This window comes from Bufo gargarizans, chromosome 4, assembly GCF_014858855.1.
Source record: "Bufo gargarizans isolate SCDJY-AF-19 chromosome 4, ASM1485885v1, whole genome shotgun sequence".
Lineage (NCBI taxonomy): Eukaryota > Metazoa > Chordata > Amphibia > Anura > Bufonidae > Bufo > Bufo gargarizans.
This window is the reverse complement of record NC_058083.1, coordinates 153403373-153431297: the sequence shown is the minus strand read 5'-3', so window position 1 is coordinate 153431297 and position 27925 is coordinate 153403373. Positions and strand designations below refer to the sequence as shown.

Sequence of the window (27925 nt, the reverse complement as noted above, 5' to 3'; positions counted from 1 at the left end):
AGTACTGACATGTCTTCGGCACCCTCAGGTAAGTGCCACGACCTCCTTCCAGCTCACCAGGCACAGTGCCGTCTATTGGGTAGCGGCTGTACTTGGTACTGCAGCTCATACCCACTCACTTGAATGGGACTAGGCTGCATCTACCGTGTTTCTCCAAAAATAAGACAGGGTCTTATATTATTTTTTTATCTCCTAAAAAAAGGGTTAGGGCTTATTTTGGCTCCATGAACATATTTTATATAGACACATGCCAATTACAGAACAGTCCCTGGACAGTGTTTATATTAAATATGACTATAACCCCCCTCATCCATAGGAATGCACCCATATACTGCAGTACATGGGTGCATTCCTATGGATGAGGGGGGGTTATAGTCATATTTGCCACACATTTTTCATTCTGGTACCATATATTGCCCCTGAGCTGTCCTTACCCAAGGGACCTAGGCAGCAATCTACGATACCAGGGAGAGCAGATACGGCACGGGAGAGATGTAGGGAGCTCCTCCAGGCAGCAGAGAGGAGATCCTCCTGCTGCCTCCTTCATGCAAGTAAGAAAGTGCGGGCTGGCGGCAGTACAGGGCATACAGAGAAGCCGCCAGCCCGCCCAACGTAAATAAAGTGAAGGGAAGCGCGGGCTGCTGGCCCTCCCGTCGGGTGCTGCTTCGTGCTGCGATGTATGCACGGGCTGGCGGCTTCACTGAAGGCTAATTCACTGAACCCTGAAGCCTGCGCTGCCCGCCCACCCACAGTTTAATGGCAGCTCAGGAGCCATTAGTGAGCGCTCCTGAGCTGCTGCAGCATGCACATTTCCCCCACCTTCCCTTTATATAAAAAAATAAGGCTGTATCTAGGGCTTATTTTTGGAGTAGGGCTTATATTTTAAGCCTACTCCAAAAACCCTGCAAAATAGTGCTAGGGATTATTATCGGGGAAACGCGGTAGCTATAGTCTCTTCAAACAGCTGATCGGTGAGGGTGCCAGGAGTCAGACCGCTACAGATCAGATACTGATGACCTACCTACTCGGACAACCTCTTTAAAAAAAAAATCTGTCATACTGCTATAACAGAACAGCCAAAAATGTAAATTGCTCTGTAAGTAAAAAAATAAGAAATTCCCAAACTCACTGATGTTTACTCATATATTACAGTTTATACAATTTGGATGCAAATCCTATATCGGTAGATACATTGATAGATATCTGTTTTTGACATGTGGGGGGCAGAGATATCAGGGATATACATGTATAATCTAGTAAACTGAATTTTGTCTCTATGCTATCAGTACTCACCTTTCCTTTTTCATATTAACCACTTCTTCTTCTGATTGCTTTAATACTTCCTTCATTGTTTCCAGTTCATCTTCCAAATGGTGCATTCTCCTTCTGTAATTTTTTTCTGCCGTTCTCATTTCTGTGATCTCGTTCTGTAACTGCATGTACTTCTGTTGAGAATCTGTCATTGTCTCCGTGTTCTCCCTTAGATCCTTTGTAAGTCTAAAAGATTAAAGAAAGATGGATAGAAAATCAAAGGATTGACATAAATACAGGTCACTTGCAGTCGCTATCAGTGATAAAACTGAACTATAAGATGGGAACGCAGCATTCTGCATATCACCCTTATATGTTACAGGAAAACCTTGTTCCTTATGTCACAATATCTTCGACTATTTAAGACATGATTTTTGGAGTTCTTGTGCTTTCCTAAGGCCTCTTTCACACTTGCGTTGTCCGGATCCGGCGTGTACTCCACTTGCCGGAATTACACGCCGGATCCAGAAAAACGCAAGTGAACTGAAAGCATTTGAAGACGGATCCGTCTTCAAAATGCATTCAGTGTTACTATGGCAGCCAGGACGCTATTAAAGTCCTGGTTGCCATAGTAGTAGTGGGGAGCGGGGGAGCGGTATACTTACAGTCCGTGCGGCTCCCGGGGCGCTCCAGAATGACGTCAGAGCGCCCCAAGCGCATGGATGACGTGCCATGCGATCACGTTATCCATGGGCGTGGGGCGCCCTGACGTCACTCTGAAGCGCCCCGGGAGCCGCACGGATGGTAAGTATGCTGCTCCCCCGCTCCCCACTACACTTTACCATGGCTGCCAGGACTTTAGCGTCCCGGCAGCCATGGTAACCATTCAGAAAAAGCTAAACGTCGGATCCGGCAATGCGCCGAAACGACGTTTAGCTTAAGGCCAGATCCGGATTAATGCCTTTCAATGGGCATTAATTCCGGATCCGGCCTTGCGGCAAGTCTTCAGGATTTTTGGCCGGAGCAAAAAGCGCAGCATGCTGCGGTATTTTCTCCGGCCAAAAAACGTTCCGGTCCGGAACTGAAGACATCCTGATGCATCCTGAACGGATTTCTCTCCATTCAGAATGCATTGGGATAAAACTGATCAGGATTCTTCCGGCATAGAGCCCCGACGACAGAACTCTATGCCGGAAGAAAACAACGCAAGTGTGAAAGAGCCCTAAGACTACTTTCCCATCTGCGTTTTTGCTGGATCCATCATGGATCAGCAAAAACGCTTCCGTCATGATAATACAACCAGCTGCATCAGTTATGAACAGATGCGGTTGTATTATGTCTAAAATAGCAATGACAGATCCGTCTCAAACCATTGTAAGTCAATGGGGGACGGAACCAGTTTCTTTTGTGTCCGAGAAAACAGATCCGGCACCATTGACTTACATTGTATTTCATGATGGATCCGTCTGGCTCCGCATCCCATGACGGACAGAAAAACGCTGAAAGCAGCATTTTTCGGTCCGCGATGGGGATGCAACCAAACGGAACGGAATGCATTCTGGTGCATTGCATTTCATTCAGTGGAGTTTTGTCCCCATTGACAATGAATGGGGATAAAACTGAATCATTTCTGATCATCCTATCACGGATCTCAATAGCGGACAGGGAAAGCGCAAGTGTGAAAATAGTACCTGGAAAGGAGCATCTACAGTTGCAAGAAAAAGTATGTGAACCCTTTGGAATGATATGGATTTCTGCACAAATTGGTCATAAAATGTGATCTGATCTTCATCTAAGTCACAACAATAGACAATCACAGTCTGCTTAAACTATAAACACACAAAGAATTAAATGTTACCATGTTTTTATTGAACATACCATGTAAATATTCACAGTGCAGGTAGAAAAAGTATGTGAACCCCTAGACTAATGACATCTCCAAGAGCTAATTGGAGTGAGGTGTCAGCCAACTGGAGTCCAATCAATGAGATGAGATTGGAGGTGTTGGTTACAGCTGCCCTGCCCTATAAAAAACACACACCAGTTCTGGGTTTGCTTTTCACAAGAAGCATTGCCTGATGTGAATGATGCCTCGCACAAAAGAGCTCTCAGAAGACCTACAATTAAGAATTGTTGACTTGCATAAAGCTGGAAAGGGTTATAAAAGTATCTCCAAAAGCTTTGCTGTTCATCAGTCCACGATAAGACAAATTGTCTATAAATGGAGAAAGTTCAGCACTGCTGCTACTCTCCCTAGGAGTGGCCATCCTGTAAAGATGACTGCAAGAGCACAGCACAGACTGCTCAATGAGGTGAAGAAGAATCCTAGAGTATCAGCTAAATACTTACAAAAGTCTCTGGCATATGCTAACATCTCTGTTAGCGAATCTACGATACGTAAAACACTAGACAAGAATGGATTTCATGGGGGGATACTGCAGAGGAAGCCACTGCTGTAAAAAAAAAAAAACATTGCTGCACGTTTACAGTTTGCACAAGAGCACATGGATGTTCCACAGCAGTACTGGCAAAATATTCTGTGGACAGATGAAACCAAAGTTGAGTTGTTTGTAAGAAACACACAACACTATGTGTGGAGAAAAAGAGGCACAGCACACCAACATCAAAACCTCATCCCAACTGTGAAGTATGGTGGTGGGGTCATCATGGTTTGGGGCTGCTTTGCTGCATCAGGGCCTGGACGGATTGCTATCATCGAAGGAAAAATGAATTTCCAAGTTTATCAAGACATTTTGCAGGAGAACTTAAGGCCATCTGTCCACCAGCTGAAGCGCAACAGAAGATGGGTGTTGCAACAGGACAACGACCCAAAGCATAGAAGTAAATCAACAACAGAATGGCTTAAACAGAAGAAAATACGCCTTCTGGAGTGGCCCAGTCAGAGTCCTGACCTCAACCCGATTGAGATGCTGTGGCATGACCTCAAGAAAGCGATTCACACCAGACATCCCAAGAATATTGCTGAACTGAAACAGTTCTGTAAGGGCCGCTTCACACGAGCGGATGCCGTGCGTGGCATCCGCTCCGTGAAAGAGTGCCAAGACCCGCTGCAGACTGCAGAGGCACGGAGCGGTAACATGACTGTTAATGCTCCGTGCCTCTCTGTGATCTCTTTACTACGAAATCACAGTGACAACTGTGATTTCGTAGTAAAGAGATCACAGAGAGGCACGGAGCATTAACAGTCATGTTACCGCTCCGTGCCTCTGCAGTCTGCAGCGGGTCTTGGCACTCTTTCACGGAGCGGATGCCACGCACGGCATCCGCTCGTGTGAAGCGGCCCTAAAGAGGAATGGTCAAGAATTACTCCTGACCGTTGTGCACGTCTGATCTGCAACTACAGGAAACGTTTGGTTGAAGTTATTGCTGCCAAAGAAGGTTCAACCAGTTATTAAATCCAAGGGTTCACATACTTTTTCCACCTGCACTGTGAATGTTTACATGGTGTGGTCAATAAAAACATGGTAACATTTAATTCTTTGTGTGTTATTAGTTTAAGCAGACTGTGATTGTCTATTGTTGTGACTTAGATGAAGATCAGATCACATTTTATGACCAATTTGTGCAGAAATCCATATCATTCCAAAGGGTTCACATACTTTTTCTTGCAACTGTATATCTATTTCTCCAGGTTTAAGGGTGACCAACTGTTAATTAATGGTGTTAATCCATATAAAGCAAATTGTATATGACTGAGTTTGAACACTTTACGTGGACCAAAAGTCATCTGACAATATACTGTCTGATAACATACATGAGTGTAGTAATCATATGTTATCTTATTCATGACAAACAATTTTTAATTATGATGATATTTCAGCTGTTATTAAATGAGGGCAAATATGACACTGCAAAATAAGAATATCCAGTTATTTATCAAATTTACAAGCCTCCGGTGGGAAGACCATCTTTGCCCATGTGCCTACAATGACACATAAAGGGTTATTGTAGACATACAAACAGAAAAACCCTGTATCGTAGCAACTTATCAAAATCCAGGTAATAAAATGTAATAAAATGAAAGAACCACACAAACTGGTTGCTACAACAATCTGTACACACAGGATAACACGGCATACCTCACAAATGTCCCAGATCCAGCGTGACAGTCCCAGATTTAGGCTGCTGTCCCGTGGTCCAGGGACAGATGAGATATGTCCTGATGACGCAGACACAGTTGAGTAATGTGGTGAAGCTCGGAGCAGTCAGCTCCCTTCTTTACCATTCACTCCTGCATTCTACACAAAAGCAGCAGGAGCAATGTGGTGATGTAATCTTGCCTGCTGAACTGTGGAGGAGAGCGCATAGGCAGGGGAATCTACTACTCCGCTCGCCAGGTGTAATTTAGTGACATCATCATGCCTGAAGCTAGTGAAAGCTTGATGCAATCTGTTCTTCAGGGTAGCGCGGCTGGATGAGTATAAATAAAAAATAAATAAAAAGTATTAACACTAGGGTGACAGCACTACTGTAAGTGGGTTCTAAGGGGGCAGTCTACCATGTGGGGGCATTAATGGGGATAACTACTGTGTGGGGGCACTAAAGGGGCATTCTACTGTGTGGAGGCACTAAAGGTGGGATACCACTGTGAGTGGGACACTAAGGGGGCATAACTACTATGTAGGGGTACAAAAGGGGCATTTTACTGTGTGAGGAAATAAAGGGAGGGTAATTACTGTGTGGAGGCACTAAGGCAGCATAAAATACTGAGTGGGGACACTCAGGGGTATATCTACTGTGTTAGGCACTAAGGGGTATAACTTCTCTGTAGGGCACTAATGGGGAATAACTACTGTGTGTGGAAACAAAGGTGACATTCTACTGTTTGGGGGAACAGAAGGGCATAACTACTCTGTGGGAACAAAGGTAGCATAACTACTGTGAAGGGGGCACTAAGGGGGAATAACTCATGTGTGGGGGCAGAAGGGGGACTGGGATTGATAGAACTTGTACAGATTGGCATTGGGTGGTGTTAGAGATGTGGCTTAGTGTATTAAAAAAAAAAAAATCTGCTGTCATCCCTCCTTGGCCTTTTCAAAGGTTGAGCGATATAATTTATCTGAGAATAGGAAAAGAAGAGTTGTCATGGGACATGGACAGATAAGACCTCATAAGAGGGCTCTAGTTTTCTATGAATTAAATATTTACATTTTTCTCCCAAGGAGTTGTCCAACCAGCACATCAGTTCTACTTATGGCCTCGAAAGTGCTCAGCCTAAAGAAAAAAATCAACTTACCACTTCCAAGAAGACCCATTTTAGTGCCAAGGGTCCCTGCTGCTTCTGGTCCTCTGTGGACCAGAAAAGTGATGTCCCTTCTGTCGTCACATGCACCACTGCAGTCCTTCACTAGCATAGGCGGTTACATGTCCTCAAGTGGCATATGACCACTGAGGTCAGTAAGTGGCTGCAACTGCGCATGTGATTATGCATGGGACATCCTATTTCAGGTCCACAGGGGGCCATAACCAATGAGGATGGAACCCTAAGAGCACAAGTAAATAGGTAAGTAGCCTTTTTTTCTTTAAGATGAGCACTTTCTGGTAAAATTGTTAACCCATTTAAAGGCGATAGGCACCTGGATTTTTATGGTTTATTTGCCTCCTAAATGCAAAATTAAGCAACCAATTATTCTTTATTAAAAGATTCCTCTAATTTTGCTTAGTCCTCATGTACACAATCATATTTTTTGTCCGCATCTGATTTGCATTATTTGTGGATCAAATGCAGATTTCTATGGGGCTGTAAAAAATGTGGACAGCATACCGTGTGGTGTAAGCATCTGTATGTCCAGTCCATGGCTCTGAAAAAAGATAGAACATGTCCTATTCTTGTAAATATTGCGGACAAGAATAGGAATTTCTACAATAATACGAGATGTGCGGAAGGTGAATGTCTGGGACGCACAAGGCCAATATCTGTGTTATGCGGAATCGGCAGTTTGTGGGCGCATAATGGATACAGTTGTGTGCACAAGACCTTAAACAGAGAAAACATTCCTAAACATCCCACCTATCAAGTTGGCTTGTATTCAGGTACTGAGTAGTGTTCGGCAAGCATGCTCTGCCGAACACTAATTTAACTTGAGCATCGCAATGCTCGGCACATTGCGGTGTTCGGTCGAACACCGCGTGTGCTCGAGCGCGATGCTCGAGTCTCCTCCTCGTTTATTGGCTGCTATGTAGCTGCTATGCAGCCAATAAATATGCGCGGAGGTGCTGGCACTCACTGTAATGCCGTAGCCATGTTGGCTACTGGCATTACAGTGATTGGCTGGTCGGAACGCGCAATCGGGTGCTATATAGCACGCGATGACATGTGTTATGCTTAGTCTTAGTGAGGAAGAGCTGTGCTGAAGAAGGGACAGATAGTTAGGGAGTGAAATAGTAATATTTGAGTGAAAAAACTTGTTAGAGACCCAAAAGTCCTTTTAAGGACTATTGTTGTATCTGGCAGCAATATAATTATTAGCGCAACCTGCGCTAAATTGCGTGGAATTGTTAATGCCGCTTATGATAGTGACACAACCTCTGCTACATCTTTTATTTTACATTTGCGCAGCCTAAATATCTGAGACATTCAGCGTAATTATTTAGCTGCTGGTGACAGCGACATTACCAGCGCTACATTGCCTGTATTACGCATCCTAAATATCAGTGACATTAATTCAGTGTAATTTTTTATTAGCCGCTGGTGACATTACTTGTGCTATACCTCCTGTATAACGTTTGCGCGTCCTAAAATTATCTGTGACATTCAGTGTACTTTTTTCATAGACGCTGCGGACAGCGACATTATCTCTGCTACATCTCCTGCTACATCTCTGCTACATCTCTGCTACATCTCCTCCTAACGTGTGCGCATCCTAAAAATATCTGACATTCTGTGTACTTTATTTGCGCATATACTTACAAAACCTACCTAACTGTACGTGTGACATACTTGCAAGAATATATACCATTTTATATGCGCAAGGCGAGCAGTAAGGGACAGGGAAGTGGCTGTGCTGCTGATGGTGCACACAGAGGCCGTGGTCCTGGGCGTGGAGAAACTGTGCCTGCTGCCAGAGCACAAGAAACACACTCATCCACGATACCTAGCTTCATGTCCCAGTTTGCAGGGCGGCCCAGGACACCACTCTCGAAGTCAGGCCAGTGCGAGCAGGTGGTCAGTTAGATTGCAGCAGATAATGCTTCCAGTTGGTTAAGCACCACCCTGTCTTCCACAAAGTCCAGTCTCAGTAGCCAAAAGTCTGGTCAACAGTTTCTCACCCTGATACTCCTTCCTCCCACCATGGAGAGTCTTGGCAAACAAGTGATCCAACACTCGGATAATCCGAGGAGATCTTTTCTTCGCCATTCCTTGATTTGGGCCTCTCGACAAGCCCGCTTGAAGAGGGACATGAGGAGATATTGTGCTCTAATTCCCTAACTCTTGAGCATCCACAGTCACAAGATGACGGTGGGGAACGGCAATTAGTGTTTCACGAGGTGGGTGATGATGATGAGACACAGTTGCCAATAAGTCAACTGCAATTAGTGTCTCAAGAGGTGTCTCATTGATGAGGATGAGACACTTGTTAATAACGGAGGTTGTTGTTAAGTCAACAAGTCAGGAGGATATCCAGAGTGGGGAAGTGGAAGAGGAGGTGGTGGACGATGAAGTCACTGACCCAGCCTGGGAAGGTAGCAAGCCGAGCGAGGACAGCAGTACAGAGGGGGGAGGATCTGCAGCACCACAACAGGCTGGAAGAGGCAGTGGGGTGGCAAAAGGGAGAAAGCTGGCCACACCAAACAGGCGCGCAACTGTTCCCGGGAGCACCCCCTTGCAGCAATCTCCCTTGCCAAGGGGTAGGTGTACCGCAGTCTGACGCTTTTTTTTTAGGAAAGTGCGGACGATAAAAGAGAAACTAAAATGAGCAGTGGTGTGAACACTAGCAACCTCACCAACAACAGCACTATCCGCCACATGGCATCAAAGCACCCTAATAGCTGGGCCGAACGCCTGGGTCCACAATCAGTGTCTGCGGGTCACACCACTACCTCCTCTTCCGATGTGTTACGTGCTGGCCAATCCCCTGTCCAAGATGCAGGCCTGGATGCCTCCCGCTATGCACCTGGACCTTCGCAAGCACCATCAGCTAGCACATCCACTTCTGTGTCCCAGCGCAGCGTACACATGTCTATACCCCAGGCCTTTGAACGAAAGCGCAAATACCCAGCCACCCACCCACAGACCATAGCACTAAATGCTCACCTTTCCAAATTGCTGGCCCTGGAAATGTTGCCATTTAGGCTTGTGGACACTGAGGCTTTCCGCAGACTGATGGCGGTGGCCGTCCCGCGTTACACTTTCGCCAGCCGCCAATATTTTTAACGGTGTGCAGTCCTTACACCAGCATGTGTCCTGTAACATCACCCGTGCTCTGACTAATGCAGTTATTGGGAAGGTCCACTTAACGACAGACACATAGACAAGTGCTTTTGGGCAGAGACACTACATTTCCCTAACGGCACACTGGGTGAACGTTGTGGATGCCGGGAATAAGTCATACCCTGGGATGGAACAGGTGCTACTGATGCCAAGGGTTGCGGGCCCTACTACCATCAGCGTTTACGCCACCACCTACGTTAGTGGCTGCAACCCCCCTTCTCCTCCTCCGCCTCCACTTCCACCTCTGAATTATCATCTTGCTGCATCAGTCAGACATCAGTCAGTAGCTGGAAGCAGTGTAGCACTGCAGTGGGGAAGCGGCAACAGGCCATGTTTAAACTGATCTGCTTAGGTGACAAACAGCCCACCGCAGCAGAGTTGTGGCAGGGGATAAGGGATCAGACTTGTGTCTGATAATGGCCGTAACTTGGTGGTGGCTTTGGAGCTTGGCAAGCTCACACACATACCATGTGTAGCCCACGTGTTTAACCTAGTGGTTCAGCCGTTTCTAAAAAACTTACCCTAATTTGCCTGAGCTACTGGTGAAGGTGCGCCGCGTGTGTGCCCATTTCCGCAAGTCATCGACAGCTTCCGCCGGTCTGTCAGCGCTGCAGCACTTGCAATTGCCAGCTCACCGACTGTTGTGCGCCGTGAGCACGTGCTGGAACTCCACGTTCCACATGTTGGCTAGTCTTTGTGAGCAGCAGAGGGCAGAAGTGGAATACCAGCTGCAACATGGTCGTCGCCTTTCCAGTCAGCTTCTGCTCTTCACAAGCGACGAGTGGGCATTGGAGTCTGACCTCTGTGAGGTTTTACGCAACTTTGAGGAATCAACACAGATGGTGAGCGGCGATAACGTTATTATCAGCGTAACCATCCCACTTCTGTGTCTACTCAAACGCTCGCCGCTCAAAATTAAGGTGGACGCTTTGCATGTGGAAGAGGTGGAAATGGGGGAAGACAGTACACAGGGTAATAGCCAGACCACCCTCAGTTCGTCTTCTCAGCGCAAATTGGATGATGAGGAAAAGGAGCAGGAGACGGTTGCCTCCGCTACAGAGGGTAGTACCCATGGAAGTTTTATTCCATCTGTTCAGCGTGGATGGGTAGAAGAGGAGGAAGAGGATAAGGAGATTGAGAGTCATCCTCCTGCTGAGGACAGCGAAGTCTTGTTTGCTGGGACTCTGGCACACATGGCTGACTTTATGTTAGACTGCCTTCCCCGTGACCCTCACGTTGTACGGATTTTGGCCAACACCGATTACTGGTTATTTACCCTTCTCGACGCCCACTACAAAGAGAACTTCTCATCTCTCATTCCTGTGGTGGAGAGGATGAGCAAAATGGTGCAATACCAGAAGGTCCTTGTGGAAAATTTGCTCCAAAAATTTCCAGCTGACAACACTGGTTACAGAGTATGTAGTTCCTTGGCCAACCAAGGAGGAGATACGAGGGGAACACAAAGCAGTTCCAACAGAGGAAGGGCAACACTCTCCAAGGCCTGGGATAGTTTTATGACACCCCACCAGCACCCTCAACCTGATGCATGGCCTAGTGTCACAAGGAGGGAAAATTTTTGGAAGATGGTGAAGGAGTACTTAGCAGACCATGTCAGCATCCACAGTGATCCCTCTGTGCCTTAGAACTATTGGGTGTCCAAGCTGGACAAATGGCACGAACTGGTGCTCTACGCCTTGGAGGTGCTGGCCTGCCCCGCCGCCAGCGTTTTGTCAGAGCGTGTATTTAGTGCTGCTGGGGGCATAATAACTGATAAGCACATCCGCCTGTCAACTGAAAATGCTGACCGGTTGACTCATAAAAATGAACAAGGCCTGGATTGACCATGACTTCTCTACTCCACCAGAGGAAAGCGGCTGAACACAAAGGCACTCTAAGGGTTCATTCACACGTCCCTTGTGTGTTGCGCAATACACCCGGCCGGCACCCCCATAGAAATGCCTATCCGTGGACCGGAAGATCGGCGGCGCGCTCCGGAAATGTGGATGCGGACAGCACACTGTGTGCTGTTCGCATCCATTCCGTCCCCATAGAGAATGAATGGGTCCGCACCCGTTCCGCAAAATTGCGGAACGGATGCGGACCACACTTGCGGACGTGTGAATGGACCCTTAATGTGGCTTTTATGGTGTATTGAATACACTGTATTCCCATGCACTCCTTCCACCACTAAAAAGGGTATAGGGTTAAATCTCCCTTATCTCGTCCTCCTCCCCCTACTCCATCATAACAACATGCTTATTAGGCTGCCCTCGCTCCTAATGTTGTAGAGGGTCAGCTCAGCAGCGGACCCTCATCCATAATGTTTTAGAGGGTCACCAGCAGGCTGTCGCCCATAATGTTTTTGAGGGTCACAAGGAGGCCTTCAACCATAATGTTTTTGAGGGTCACATCAGGTCAGCTCAGCAGCACACCCTCCCCCTAATGTTTTAGATGGTCAGAACAGAAGCAGGCACTCGCCCCTAATGTTTTAGAGGGTTAGCTCAGCAGCAGGCACTCGCCCCTAATGTTTTAGAGGGTCAGCTCAGCAGCAGACCCTCACCCCTAATGTTTAGATGGTCAGATCAGCAGCAGGCCCTTTTCCCTAATGTTTTAGATGGTCAGATTAGCAGGCCCTTAAACTAATAGTTTTTGAGGGTCACCAGCAGGCCATCAATCATAATTTTTCAAAGGCGTGTAGGATGCCCTCATTTATTTGTAATAAAGGGTGTATTGTAGTGCCGGTTCCTTGTAATTTTTGGAAGCCCTTTCACTTAAAGCCTATGCACTAAGAGTGTAGGAGTCCCACTACCTGAACAATTGTACCACAATGTGAATGAGGCCCTCCTTTATGTGATATACAGGTTGTATCGGAGTGCCTCTTCCTTGTAAATTTTGGCAGCACTTGCACTTTATATACAAGTAAATATACAGGAAAGAATGTTTCCTAACAATTTTTCCTCCAAAATTGATTTTATCTTTGGTTTTGTGCGTATTATTGTCAGTCTGTAAAAGTGGTGTACTACTCGGACAACATCGTTCCCAGCAGCGACCTGGGAGTCCAAGATGCAACCAGACATCCTCCCAATGCTGTTCCTGAAACATTTCAGTGGTGTTTCCATCAATTTCTGACCCTTTCCTATGAACCAGACACCCTCCCCTCTTCAGAGCAGGAGGTGCCTGGTTTAATGCTTTGGTTCTCCCATTGACTTCCATTGTGCTTGGGTGCTCTGTAGCAGTGATGGTCAGTTTGCAGTGTTCGCCAGCGAACACGTGCGGGCTGCCTTCTTGACTCACCCGTCTGGCGATGCACAGGTAAGCCATTACCTGTGCCTGTGCCGCGAGCCGGTCTGAAATCAAATGAGTTCACCGGGAGTAGGCAGTTCCGAGAACAGCCCGATAAAGGCCCCCGGCCCGGCGGTGACCGCATTTGATTTCAGACCGGCTCCCAGCACAGACACAGGTAAGGGCTTACCTGTGCATCGCCGGACGGGTGAGTCAAGATGGCAGCCCGCATGTGTTCGCTGGAGAACACTGCGAACTGACCATCACTGCTCTGTAGAGCACCCGAGCATCCCGAGGTGTTCTACTCAAGCACCCGACCAACACTTGTACTGAGCCCCATTTATTACTAAGATTATTAAATATACACGCAGATATAAGTTTACCTCAGGATTGTGGCTTCTTTATCAGATTCCATTCTCTGAAGTTTATTTTGGAGCTCAGTTGCTTCTCTAGTTTTAATTCTATAAAAATAAAGATAAGTATAATGAAAATCAATAATTTATATGCAACTATGGTGTTCAATCAGAAGAAAAGGCAAATGTAGAATACTTTTAAGGAATGTTTGCACGGCGTAACTTTTCACAGGAAAAATCCACTAGAACCCTGAGGTTGCCACGGTTTTGCAATTTGAATGTGGAAGATACACTGGTCTAGTCCTCCTGCTGCTTTTTTTTTTACAAACTACAGCAGGGATGTGCCGGAATATGGCAGCTGACCGCTGCAGCCAGTCACTATCTTTAGCAGTCTAACGCTGAGGACAGTGATTTTCTGCATCAGAAACATTAGGTACCATGCCTGGTAGATCGACCCTACCAGGCATTATGCCTGGTTTAATAAGGTTGATCCTGCTGACAGATGCTCTTTAAATTATAAAATTCTGCCTGCCAGCAGACACCACAAGGGGGAGCTTAGGAGTTTACAGCATACAGTTGATGCACTGACGTCCACAATAATAACAGTATGCAGTAGGTTACAAAGCTTCCCACTGCAGCTGCTGCGGGCAACCATCTTTATCATTTATCACTATCCTTACGGATGGGATATGCTCTCTGTCCAGAAAAATAGTGTTCACCAAAAAATCTATTATGAAATTAATAATGTTGGATCTAAAATATTACTTACATGTGCAGTGTTCTAGAAGCCCGCTGAAAAGGGGTTTATGCACTGTACTTTATGCACTGCGAGTCCTCAAAAGTTGTGTATAGGGAAGTATGGGGTTCATTATCTAGCCCCTGTCTCAGTCACTAGGCAGTAGCTAGGTGTGGCTGGCTCCACCCTACTTATTCCTGAAGCAGCTAGCAGTCAGTGTGTGTGGCAGAGCGCCAGAGAGTGAGCTGTATGAGAGCCACAGCAGCATGACCAGGGAACACCTGTCCTGGGAGACAAGAATTAACAAAGTGAACCAGCCCATTTACAAGGGAGAGTGCAGGCCGATACAAGCCAGTGAAAGGTAACACATACATACAGTACATTGTTTGGACTGCACTGCACTGTGGTCAGGGAGGGAAGCCTCAGACACCCTGCCACTAGTGATGAGCGAACTTCTGTTTTAAGTTCGGCGTCTAAAGTTCGGCTTCCGGTTAGCGGAGAATCCCGATATGGTTCCCGATATGGATTCCGACTTCCATTGTGGTCCGTGGTAGCGGAATCAATAATGGCCGATTATTGATTCCGCTACCACGGACCACAACGGAAGTCGGAATCCATATCGGGATTCTCCGCTAACCGGAAGCCGAACTTTAGACGCCGAACTTAAAACAGAAGTTCGCTCATCACTACCTGCCACACTTAAAAGACCGACTGCCCATCTGCTCTAGTGTGCCCCTCAGTGGAAATTGCAGAGTTAGCGCTTTAGAGATATTGAGAGAAAGAGAGAGAGAAAGCTTGCATTTCCTTGGCCAGATTTGAAAAGATTATGCAGGTTAAATAGACAGAGACTCAGAGGGAACTTTTACTTGACCTACTACGTCCTATACACAACCTTGAGAACTTGTATATGCCAGTTATAAAGATGGCACTGAATGTGTACAGTGCCTGTGTGAACCATCTGCCAACTATTGCTCTAAAGTACAGTGAACTTTACCTCACAGCAACCACTACTATAAGGGCACCCCTAAACTGGGGTGTAGCTAAAGGCTCATGGGCCCTGGTGTAAGGTTTCAGCTTGGGCCCACCTTCCCTCAGTGCTTTGTGGTCAGGGAAGCACATAGCCTTCGTGCTGCCTGGGGCAAAAATTAAAACGGCACCCCCTCCCCTTATGCCAAATTCTTGACCTAACCCCTTCCCTCCAGCCAGAAGTGTAACTTGATCTGCATGCACTTTCTATAATGCTGGTGTCTTCTTATGTGGCACCAGGGTCTTTGGGCCCCCTCAGGCTCCTGGGCCCGGTAGTGGCTGCGACCTCTGCACCCCCTATAGCTATGCACCTGCCCCTAAACACCATCAGGCAGAAGAACCCCAATACCAGGGAGTGCCCTGAAGGGGAAAAAAGATGCGCCCTTCTCATCTCTGCATGGCCTAGGGAGTGTCTGAAATGTGACTATTTCTACTCCCATCCTCCAGACCGCTCTCCTGGGGGCACACTGCACATAAGACATTAAAAGGGTTGTCTGACAGTTTTTCAAATCTTTATGGGAGCTGAGCGGTTTGAAAAAGAAATAATGAACTAAAAATCCCTCCGTTCCAGCGTTGTGGGTCTGGACCCTCGGCCTTGCGGTCCCCATTGGGCCAGAAGTGATAAAGACGTGTTAGGGGCAGACATAAACGGTAGAGGTCTCCTGTGCAAAAACAGTGTGGACCCCTTGCTGTTTAACAGTTCATTTATCAAGAGCTCTTACTATGACTAAGTCAATCTGTCGCCTAAGGGTGCACTCACAAGACCATATCTGTTTTGCAGTCTGAAAATCATGGATCCCAAAATACAGATGTGATCTGTGTGCATCCCAAAATTTTCACAGACCCCATTGAAAAAATGTCTATTCTTGTCCGTAAAAAGGACAAGAATAGGACACGTTCTATGATTTGTGGCTTGGTAGCACGAATGTGAACAGTACGTGGATTACATTTTTTGTGTCCCCATAGAAATGAATGAGTTGTCCGCGTGCGATCCACAAGAAATGGAGATAGGATGTGGACCTAAAATACGGAGGTGTGACTGCACCCTAAGGGCTCATGCACACATGTTTTTGCGGTCTGGTATGTCCTGCCCTCTGTTAGAGCTGTTTTTTTTAAAATCCTCTTTGCTCCCCTGAAGATGTTCAAAATCCCCCCTTTATACAGACAATCTATAAGATTACACTAGTGGGTGTTAACAAGTCCCGTTACATACTGTCCCTGCCTATCATCCAACTGAGAAAGACTTGGGGAAGAACAATGTGCACAGTGGTTTGTCAGGCACCTGATCTCAGCCAGTCCACAACACCGGTAGTGCGTTCAGGGCTTGGCACGGAGCAGCTGACCGATTCCTTACAATGCTACTTCCAAATGTTGGATGCCAGGCACAATATATAGGTATACAGCCTGATAATGGGGGCTGTCGGTGCAAGATCATTAAATTAGACACACTATTTTAACCGTCTATCGGCATCTTATGAATATTTATCACTCTGTCTCATGACAGAAGTGAATTAGATGGTGAGATAAAAAAAAAATTTTTTTACCAGTAATTAATACTGCATCGGTACCTAACATATAATACCTCATTATTGCAATATGTAGCATGATAAAGCATAACGTAAGCGGATGTCGCTCTCAATTAAGGTAAGCGGAACATTTCACAGAGAGTTGCATGCAGCTGCACAATGACCCAGATATTCTGATGGCGTTACAATGAATCAGGTAATTACAAAGAAAGATTGATGAAGCCTATTGCACATGACTGTATAATTAGAATCAGGAATAACTGCTGCCTATCAGGCCAGGTGGAGAAAAGTGGAAGGAGCTATTCAAAACCTCAACATATTAGCACTTTCTCATGATTTGAGAGCATTAAGAAGATGATGGGATTGCTGGCATATCACTAAGGCTACTTTCACACTTGCGGCAGGCCGGATCCGACAGGCTGTTCACCCTGTCGGATCCGTCCTTCCGGTATTTTGCTGTGCCTCCGCTCCGGCGAGGTACGGCAGTTCGCGGTGAGAGGCCGCCGGACTAAAAAAGTCAGACATGCAGGACTTTTAGTCCGGCGGCCTTTCCCCGTGCACTGCCGTGCTGCGCCGGAGCTCCGCCCCGTCCCCATTATAGTCAATGGGGACGGAGCGGCGGTCCGGCGGCACTGCGAAATAGCGGAAGGACGGATCCGACAGGGTGAACAGCCTGTCGGATCTGACCTGCTGCAAGTGTGAAAGTAGCCTTAGTAATAGAAGTGTAGACTGGAATTACATTTCATAACTATATAAAGATCTGTGTTCAGTGTAAGAGAAGACTAAGGCCCCTTTCACACGGGCGTCACGGGTGAGGGCCGGATGTGTTCAGGGTGCATTGCGGGAAACCCGCACCAGTAGGCACGCAATTGCAGTCAGTTTTGTCTGCGATTGCGTTCAGATGTTCAGTTTTTACCGTGCAAGTGCAATGCGTTTTGCACGCGCGTGAGAAAAAAACTGAATGTGGTACCCAGACCCGAACCCGGACTTCTTCACTGCAGTTCGGGTTTGGGATCAGTGTTCTGTAGAGTTTATTATTTTCCATTATACATGGTTATAATGGAAAATAATAGCATTCTTTAATACAGAATGCAAAGTATTGAAAATTGAGGGTTAAAAAATTATAAAAACATAACTCACCTCATCCACTTGATCGCTCAGCCGGAATCATCTTCTTTCGGGACCTGCAAAAGGACCTTTAATGACGTAATCTTCTATCTTCATTCAGCAGGACCTGTGCTGACATCACCAAGTGGTGAGCGCAATTACGACATCAAAGGTCCTTTTTCAGGTCCTGAAAGAAGACGATGCCGGCTGCGCAATCAAGTGGATGAGGTGAGTAAATTTTTTAACCCCTTAAGCCACATTTTAGTAAGCATTCTGTACTAAGAATGCTATTATTTTCCCTTATAACCATGTTATAAGGGAAAATAATACAGTGAATAGACTTTATTGGGGTCCGGGGTTGCTCATCCCCATTATCTCCTAGCAACCATGCGTTAAAATCGCACCGCATCTGCACTTGCTTGCGATTTTCACGCAGCCCCATTCATTTCTATGGGGCCTGCGTTGCGTGAAAAACGCTGAATATAGAACATTCTGCGATTTTCACACAACGCACAAGTGATGCGTGAAAATCACCGCTCATCTGCACAGCCCCATTGAAGTGAATGGGTCCAGATTCAGTGCGGGTGCAATGCATTCACCTCACGCCCCTTTCACACGGAATTCTCGCCCGTGTGAACAGATGACATGTATTTAAAACCTGTTATTTTATTGACTTAACTTTGCTAAAGTGAAAGGTCCAAAGCACATAACATGAAAAATAAGTAACTTTGCAAAAATGATAATGAAAAATCTCCTATTGTTTTGTGTTTACTGCTCCATGGAAAGAGATGTGTTTCCAAGGCAACAGACAACAAACAAAACCTGAGTAGTCTGAATTTGCAATTGTACTACCTGTCTCCTATTTTTTGCTAAATTACCAAATGTATGTTAGCACGAAGAAGGAAACAGGTCGAAGGCAATCAGACTGCACAGAGTGTCATATGTTACCATAGGATACATAGGTCTGCACACAAGCTGTAGACAGGAGATTTGTAGCCATCACTATTTTCATGCTTTTTAGATGCACTGGATGCATCATTGGGAAAAAAGGTTGTGAATAAATCTCTCTTAAAATGCTTGGCAAGTTTTCAGATGATGTGAACACCACAGGTAGGATGTGGTGAAAGATTCTGTACAGGGATCAAGCAAATATGCAATGTCAGGCAAGAAGAAGGCAGATGCCAGGAAGAAACAATTGTGAAATTGTGCCCTTAAGGGCTCATGCACACGACCGTATGTATTTTGCTGTCCGTAAAAACGGATCCGTAAAAAATATGGATGACGTCCGTGTGCATTCCGTATTTTGTGAAACGGAACTGCTGGCCCCTAATAGAATAGTCCTATCATTGTCCGTAATGCAGTGAGCATACGCCTTTTTGATCGCTTGGTGTTGCACTTTATGTGATGTTAGGTGACAAAAAATGTATATATATTTTTTTTTACGGTGTTCACCCGAGGGGTTAGGTCATGTGATATTTTTATAGAGCTGGTTGTTACGGACGCAGCAATACCTAATATGTATACTTATTTTTTTTATTTCACTTTAACACAATAATAGCATTTTTGAAACAAAAAAATGATGTTTTAATGTGTCCATGTTCTGAGAACTATAGTTTTTTAAATTTTTTAAGCGATTTTCCTATGTAGAGGCTCATTTTCTGCGGGATGAGGTGACGGTTTTATTGGCACCATTTTGTTGGACATACGCCTTTTTGATCACTTGGTGCTGCACTTTTTGTGATGTAAGGTGACAAAAATTGCTTTTTTGACACAGTTTTCTTTTTTTTTTTTCATGGTGTTCATCTGACTGGGTGGATCATGTGATATATTTATAGAGCCGACTGTCACGGACACGGCAATACCAAATATGTCTATTTTATTTTATTTTTTCTATTTTTAACTTTTTTTGAATTCCTTACTTGGGGTTGGGGAATTTTTTTTATTTTTTTTTACATGTGAAACCTTTTTTTTATTTTAACACTTAATTTTTTAATTTTTTATTTTACACTTTGCGTCCCCCATAATGTCATACAAGACCTCTGGGGGACATTTAACTTCACTTTTTATTTTTTTTCCACTATTAATTTCTCCTGTAACTGGGGCTGACATAGTAGCCCCAGTTACAGGGGAAATACACCCCCAGAGAGGCTGTACAGCACAATACAGCGCTGTACAGCCTCAGTGCAGGGCTGATCGAGGTCTGTAGAAGACCCGACAGCTCCTGCACTCTCCCGGCCCCGGCGGTCACATGACCACAGTGCTGGCACAGGAAGCGCATAGCGCTGTATACAGTGATCTAGAAGGCAGGGACACCTGGGCACTGTCCCTGCCTTCTCTCTGGGTTGCCCTGCTGTTACTGACAGCGGGCAACCCGCTCTGCAGCTGCACGATTAGCGTTCAGCTGCAATCTCTGAATGGACGTTCAGAAACATCCATTCAGAGATAGAGATCCACCTCCAGGACGTTTATATTCAACGGGCGGAAGGGAGGTGGTTAATGAGGGTTCGCAGGAATGCTGGTTAGTGATGATCTGGCAGTCTAAAGCCTCATTCACACGTCAGTGTTCAGTCAGTGATTTCCATCAGTGATTTTCAGCAAAAAACAGGTGCGGCTATAAACACAGAACAGGTGCAGATCTTTTCCTTATACCTTATGTCTGTGGAGACTCCAATCCTGGTTTTGGCTCACACTCACTGATGGGCAAACACCGACATGTGAATGAGGCCTCATGCACACGACCGTGCTGTTTTTTGCGATCCGCAAAAAACTGAAGCCGTCCGCGTTGCCTTCCGCAATTTGCAGAACGGAACTGGCGCCGAAAATATAAATGCCTATTCTTGCCCGCAAAGCGTGGACAAGAATAGGACATGTTATATTTTTTTAGCGGGGGCCGCGGAACAGAGCCACGGATGCGGACAGCACACGGAGTGCTGTCTGCATCATTTGCGGCCCCATTGAAGTGAATTGGTCCACATCCAAGCTGCCAAAACGGCTCCGCTGCCAAACAACGTCTGTGTGCATGAGGCCTCAGGCTTAAGGCCTCATGCACACGGCCGTTGTGCGGCCGTTCCGTGCATTGGGGACCGCAATTGCGGTCCCCAATGCACGGGCAACATCCGTGCAGCAGGCCGGACCCATTCAATTTGAATGGGTCCGTTGTCTGTCCGCACCACAAATAAATATGACATATGATATTAGGCTACATGCACACGACTGTTGGGCGGCCGTGGCTATGCCATCACTCATCCCTATACTATCTAGTTGTGATTACACAGCACAATCTGCTGCTGGCAAACCAGGATTTTTAAGCATGCTGGAAGATTCCGATTGCCCATTCAGTATTAGGCTACATGCACACGACTGTTGGGTGGCTGTGGCAGTCCACAGCCGCCGGCCGTGTGCAACACACATCACGGATGCGGACCCATTCACTTGAATGGGTCCGCAATTCCGGAGATGCCAAACGGAACAACGGAAAGAAACTCCACGGAAGCACTCCGTAGTGCTTCCGGTGTTCCGTTCCGTGACTCCGTTCGGCATCTCAAGTCAATGGGTCCGCATCCGTGATGTGTGGTGCACACGGCCGGAGGCCGTGGATTGCTGACCCTCTGTTTGCGGGCCGCAATACTGCCATGGCCACCCAACAGTCGTGTGCATGTAGCCTAATACTGAATGGGGAATCGGAATCTTTCAGCATGCTTAAAAATCCTGGTTTGCCAGCAGCAGATTGTGCTGTGTAATCACAACTAGATAGTATAGGGATGAGTGATGGCACAGCGATTCCCCCCCCCCCCCCCCCATGCTGCATGTAATAGCAGCGGTCTTCTCCGCTAGGCGATTGCCGGGAAAGAACGCTTCCCTCTCAACAATCGCTTGCTAGATCGTGCAATGTAATTCAGGCTTTAGTTTACCTGTAAAAAGTACAGATAAAGTAGCAATTGGTGAGCAGGATTACATGAGCTGCCATAGATATCAGTCTAGGCGCACAGATACCTGGAGGACGCGCCTAGTTTATGATGAGGCCTGCGTCGCGTCATAAATTAGACGCATCCTCAGGCAGCACAGGGGATATCAGAGATTGGTGTAAAACGCTGGTCTTTGATAAATTCCCCCTCACATTTTAAGAGCATTTCTAGTCGCTGACATTTTTTTTTTTTTTATGCTACATGTTATACATATGGTTGTTTGTGTTTTCTTAATAGGTCTATCAATAGGACTTCAAAAACAAGATTTAAAAAAACACCTCCAAAAATGCATGTAAAACGTCCATTAAAAATGTAATAAAAATGCTAAAAAAATAAATAAAATGTGGCCCAGATTTACCCATCCTATAGTTGGTGTGAGCTTAGACAGAATGTCTAGATACATGTGGTGCAGGGATAGACACTTTTCTCAGACTCTTTACCAACTATTGGTTGGCTTAGGCCTCATGCACACGACCGTTGTTGTGTTCCGTTCCGCAAAATGAGGTTCCGTTGTTCCGTGATCCATTTCCGTTTTTGTTTCCGTGTGTCTTCCTTTATTTTTGGAGGATCACCAGAGACATGAAGGAAAGTAAAAAAAAGTCGAAGTCAAGTTTGCCATGCAAATGATACGAAAAAACCTGACGCGGACGCGCATGACAATGTTGTGTGTCTCCGCGTTTTTTGTACGGCCCCATTGACTTGAATGGGTCAGCGAACTGTTTTCTGTGAAAAAAATAGGACAGGTTATATTTTTTTGATGGACTGGAACCACGGATCACAGACGCAGATGACAAACGGTGCATTAGCCGAGTTTTCAACGGACCCATTGAAAGTCAATGGGTCCGCAGAAAATCACAAAAAACTGAACAACGGACAAGGAATGAAACAACAGTCGTGTGCATGAGGCCTTAGGCTGCATTTATATCTCCGTCAGAGGTGATCCGGCAGTCTGATCCTGCATAATCCCAGCTGTAAGGCTCCATTCACACGTTCGCAACGTGTTTTGCGGATCCACGGAGCCGCAAAATACGTAAAGCAGCAATGTGCGTTCCGCATTTTGCGGACCGCATTGGCAGCACTAATAGAATATGCCTGTTCTTGCCTGCAATAGCTATACTCAATAGGGATCTGGCGGTGATCTGTTAAATCCGGCAATGCCGGATCTGGGGAACACCGGTAGGCTGTTCTCTGTCAGAAGTAATATTTACATAAGATGTGAATGTACCCTTACTTTGAGACAGATTTTCACATAATACTTGACTCACTATCTGCCAAGCCTTGCCCCTCGCCGAGCTTGTTGGACAAAACTTAGAAACCCTATAGGCGCCAAATTGTGCCACTTTTTAGACAGATTTTTGGCACAGATGAAGGCTACAGGCACACGAACGTTGTTTGTTTCCGTGTCTGTTCCGTTTTCTTTGCGGAGAGGATGCAGACCCATTCATTTCAATGGATCCACAAAAAATGCGGACAGCACACCGTGTGCTATCCGCATCCGTATGTCAGTTTCGTAGCCCCGCAAAAAAATAACATGTCTTATTCTTGTCGGTTTTAGGCATTGTTACAATGGATCCGCAAAAAAAACGGATGGCATATGGATGTAATCCGTTTTTTTTGGGCGGATCTCCAATTAGTGGACCGCAAAACACATACGGTCGTGTGCATGTAGCCAAATTAGTACATCTTTGCCTGTGTGTGCAGGAGCCATTATACATATTTCAAGACTAAGATTTTAGTTGCTTCTTAGGAAAATGATCACTAATGCCTACAGTCAGTGGTTTTTATATGGATAGTTACAGGAAACATATCCACTGTAATAGTAAATGACCCTTCTGAGAATACTGAACTAGAATACTGTAATACAGAACAAGTCATTACTGACACAATGTGACTCACAACTACGGTATAGTATGACTGATGGTAGCATCATCAGCCTTCACGAAGACTAAATATAGCATACAATTCCTCACATGCACGTATCAATGTGTGCTAACTGGTACTCATTCATAAAGATGTGGCTCTAGAATGAAGAGATTATACTGGTAGTAATCTAATGGATGACTGTAAAAAATGTCACAATAGAAACAGTGTCAGCGCAGCGTCATATACTAAGGCTACTTTCACACTTGCGTTTTAGCTTTCCGTCTGTGAGATCCAAAATGGATCAGTTTTGCCCTAATGCATTCTGAATAGAAAGGGATCCGCTCAGAATGCATCAGATCAGTCTCCATTCAGCTCTGGAGGCGGACACCAAAACGCTGCTTGCCAAAGGGATCCGTCCTGGCACACAATGTAAGTCAATGGGGAGGGATCTGTTTTCTCTGACACAATCTGGCACAATAGAAAACGGATCCGTCTCCCATTGACTTTCAATAGAGTTCATGACGGATCCGTCTTGGCTATGTTACAGATAATACAAACGGATCAGTTCATGACGGATGCATGCGGTTGTATTATTGTAACGGATCAGTTTTTGCAGATCCATGACGGATCCGGCCAAAACGCCTAATTGAAAAGTAGCCTAATTCTGCATGATCCACATATCCTTGAAAATGTACCAGAACTCCTGAATCCAGGGAAGGAAATGGTGCATGCCCCGATCTCTGGATCATCTACTCTGTGTACTACAATGGGTATACAAATTATTATTTTTTGCACACTTTTGGGGGTCATTTACAAAACCTTTACAGCACGTTTTTGGCATTTAAAAGTCACAAAATTTGGCCTAACTGGCAAACGATTTAGCAACTTTTATATTTTACGCCACTCTCACCACTTTTTTTTTTTTTTTATTAGGTGGGGAGAGTCTGGTAGGTACAAGTTATCCCCTATCCACAGGAGGGGATACCTATCAGATCGGTGGAGGTCCTATCGCTGGGACCCAAATGATCACGATAACAGGGGGCCCCAAACCTCTTGTAGGCCCGCTGCTGCTCCCCTAAAATGACCGGAACGGCCAGTCGCACATGTGAGCGGCTGCTCCATTCATTTCAATAGGAGTTTCGGAGATAGCAGAGTAGAGCGTTTGACTACCTCATAACCTCCCAAAGAAATGAATAGAGCGGCTGAGTACATGTGCGACCGGCTGTTCCAGTCATTTTAGGGGAGCAGCGAGGGTACCTGCAGGGGGGTTTGGGACCCCCGTTCTCGCGATCTGTGAGGGTCTCACCGGTATGACCCCGACCAATCTGATAGTTATCCCCTATCCTGTGGAAAGGGCATAACTGTCAAGGTAGGAAAGATAAGGGAAGGAAACAGAACACGACAAGACAAACAAAACAACTGACTAAGCCCCAAATGCTAGGGAACAAAGGGGTCACTTCCTAGCAATCCCTAAAACACTTTCCCTAAGCTGCTATGCCCATGTGCATATCTCAATAGTAGATATGCACATGCCCACGTACCTATGACTGTAACACACTGAACCAAACCCTCAGCTGTAGGGAAGAGGGAAAGAGACACCCAGCTCCTTCAACAACCGAAGGAGTCAGCGTCATCCTAGAGGCCAAGTAAAAACAGACACAGAAGGAAAAAGGACTTATCTAGAGATGTGTTGGAGCAGACGATCCACCAAACTTCTAGCGCTCACACAAGGCAGAACTAAAACTCGCAAAGGCTATAGGGAGAGGGAGGAATAAATAGCCTCACAAATTACCTAAAGAAAAACACCTGGGAGGAGATGGGATTCAGTTCAAACCCACAACAAAACAAACTGTCAGATCAAGTCACGTGCAGTAACTCTGACATATCTCATCAGAACACCCACAGGGCAGGATGTGACAATAACCTGTACCTACCAGAGTACCCCTTTGACATATGGAGTAGGGCCACCACGACCCCCGAAATTTACAATAATATACAACAGAAAACTGATGAACATTATAAGAGAAGAGAGTTCAGTTTTTAGCACAAAGACAGACTGGTTGCATCTTCCTCAGTGGGCTTCTTACCAAGACTGTTGTGAGAAATGCCAGTTTTTACCAAGTTTCATTGGATGCCACATGTTCTATGTTTCTTTATACTTTTAGGGGTTCATGCTGTAATCATGATGGTCCAGTTTTGTTTCTAAACTAAGGAGATTTATCATCCTCATACGCCAGAAAACTGTCATAAAAAATGTGTGACTTTTTGAATCCATTTAAAAAAAAATGTTTGTGCAAATGTAATTTCTACTCCTCCTTTGCTTCCTTCAGAAAAGGGGGGAGTGTTGTGGGAGTGGTGTGGTTGGGGACATTGGCCACTGGACATCTATCATCATTTATGCCATTTTTCTGGAGGAAATAATGACTGAAATCCATGCCAGCTATGAGCTGGCATACATTTTCTTCTAGGCACACAGACTGATGGAGGATGTGCTTAATTTATGACACGTAATTTAAGTCACGTGGCTCATCGTAAAGCGCATCCTCCAGTGGTGGTAGGGATATCAAGATTGGAGTAGAAAATGCTGGTCTTGATCAATCTGCCCCAATGGACTATGCTTTAACCGTGGCAGTGGGACTTACCATGGACTAAACCATAGTATTTCTGTATACAGAATTTTACATGCCTCACATCACCAATATGTCTACCTATGTTATTGTAGCATACACCCCATGCTCCAGTGGCATACAGTATATTTACTGCAAGTGGCCCTGTTTAATGGTAGATCATGCTGCCTTGCGCTATCCCATTGAACAGATTGAGCTGATGCTGGAGTGACAGGATGCTGAAATCATCAGTTCCAAAGTGAGCACTGTGTTCTGCAATGAGATCCAAATGCAGGAATGTGGTTAAATGACATCACAGGCTTCCAGCAGTCTGATGGGGAAGAGGAGCATGCTGGGAGGACATGATTTGTATCCTCCCAGCATTCCTCATATATAGATCACTGCCAGCCAGTAGCCATTAGATCACTTTTATCTCTGACTAGCTGAAGGACCCGGGTATATTTAATCTATTTCATTTAATGTTTGTGTGTGTCGTTAAAAGATATCAACACTGACCGACGGACACTGCCACCACATGTGGGTCGGGGTGTCTATGTGTCCATAGCCTCTCCAGCAGAGAGGGGAGTAATTTGGAATGATCTGGGATAACCTGTTTGGAGTTAAGTACCATCTGAGTAGAATTTTCCTGTTCTGTTCAGTGTGATTGATACACCTAGAACACTTCATAGACCAGTCTAAAGCAGCTGCCCATGAGGACAATGAGAATTCCTTCCCTAACTCAGCCTCCTATTTTAACATGAAAGGCTGTTTTCCCCCACTATTAGTTGAGAGTAGGATTGAGTACCATACGGAGATGCTGGAGTGGCATGTGGTACTACCTTTGAATAGCCCGTGCAATGGTTCATCTCTGTCCACCTCTGCTTGTGGTGGAATTTTGGAAAGCAGGTGCCGAATCTGCAGGTACTGATAGAAAAGGGAGTTAGGTAATGTAAATTTAGAGTGTAACGTCTCGAAATCTACTAGCTATTATGTTGGGAGAGGTGACGAGTCTGCAGAGAACGTTAGAACCGGAACTGGCTATTTTGAGCTTGGATTTGGAGGAGATCCCGCATGAAGCGAGGTGGATCGTAGCCCACATCCTCAATGCTTCAAAAAAGGTAATACCCCGCCGCTGGAAGGAGGCACAAACTCCTTCAACAAAGGACGTAGTGCAGTTGGTAAATTTTCATTTGCACTGTGAACTGGTTTTTGCTCTCACGATGCAATCCAGGGTGGCTACCCAAAACAGGTGGCTTATGTGGTTGTCATGCACTTATGCCACGCCATTACTAAGTGTCATCTGAGCACAGAAGACAAAGGCTGAAACACAGGGCAAGTGAAAATGAAGTTGATGACTAAATGATATTTACCTGATTTTATAAATGTATAAGCATGACACATGACAAGTTAGATATTAAGGAACACACCTTTATTATGTCATTTTCTGTATTATTTGTCTGCTACTATGTATACTCACATTGCAGAAAATTTCTCAATAAAAACGTATTGAAACTAAAAGATATTAACACTATCCACCTTAACAGCGACATCTACAGCTCCCCGCCCCCTTAACAGTGACCTTCACAGCCCCCCACCTCTTAACACTGCCCCCCACAGTGCCCCGTCCCTTAAAATTGGATGCCCACCCCCTTAACTTTGACCTTTACAGCAGCCTTCCCCTTTAACAGTGAGTTTCACAGCACACCACCCCCTTGACAGTGATCTTCACAGGGGCCCACCCCACAGCAATCTGCCTCT

General features: G+C 45.7%; 2 protein-coding genes across 2 annotated transcripts in view; both read right to left on the bottom strand.

Annotated features, from left to right (window-relative positions):
• Nucleotides 1-5043, bottom strand: part of LOC122935285 (leucine-, glutamate- and lysine-rich protein 1-like) — a 36109-nt gene extending 31066 nt beyond the window's left edge. Inside the window, exons 1-2 of the mRNA XM_044291048.1 lie at nucleotides 5027-5043; nucleotides 1294-1497 (exon numbers count right to left, since the gene is read on the bottom strand). Coding sequence (XP_044146983.1) covers nucleotides 1294-1497; nucleotides 5027-5043 — 221 coding nt within the window. The remainder of the gene's footprint in view (nucleotides 1-1293; nucleotides 1498-5026) is intronic.
• A 111-nt stretch (nucleotides 5044-5154) lies between these two features.
• Nucleotides 5155-27925, bottom strand: part of LOC122935284 (trichohyalin-like) — a 154391-nt gene continuing 131620 nt past the window's right edge. Inside the window, exons 9-10 of the mRNA XM_044291047.1 lie at nucleotides 13369-13446; nucleotides 5155-5194 (exon numbers count right to left, since the gene is read on the bottom strand). Coding sequence (XP_044146982.1) covers nucleotides 5155-5194; nucleotides 13369-13446 — 118 coding nt within the window. The remainder of the gene's footprint in view (nucleotides 5195-13368; nucleotides 13447-27925) is intronic.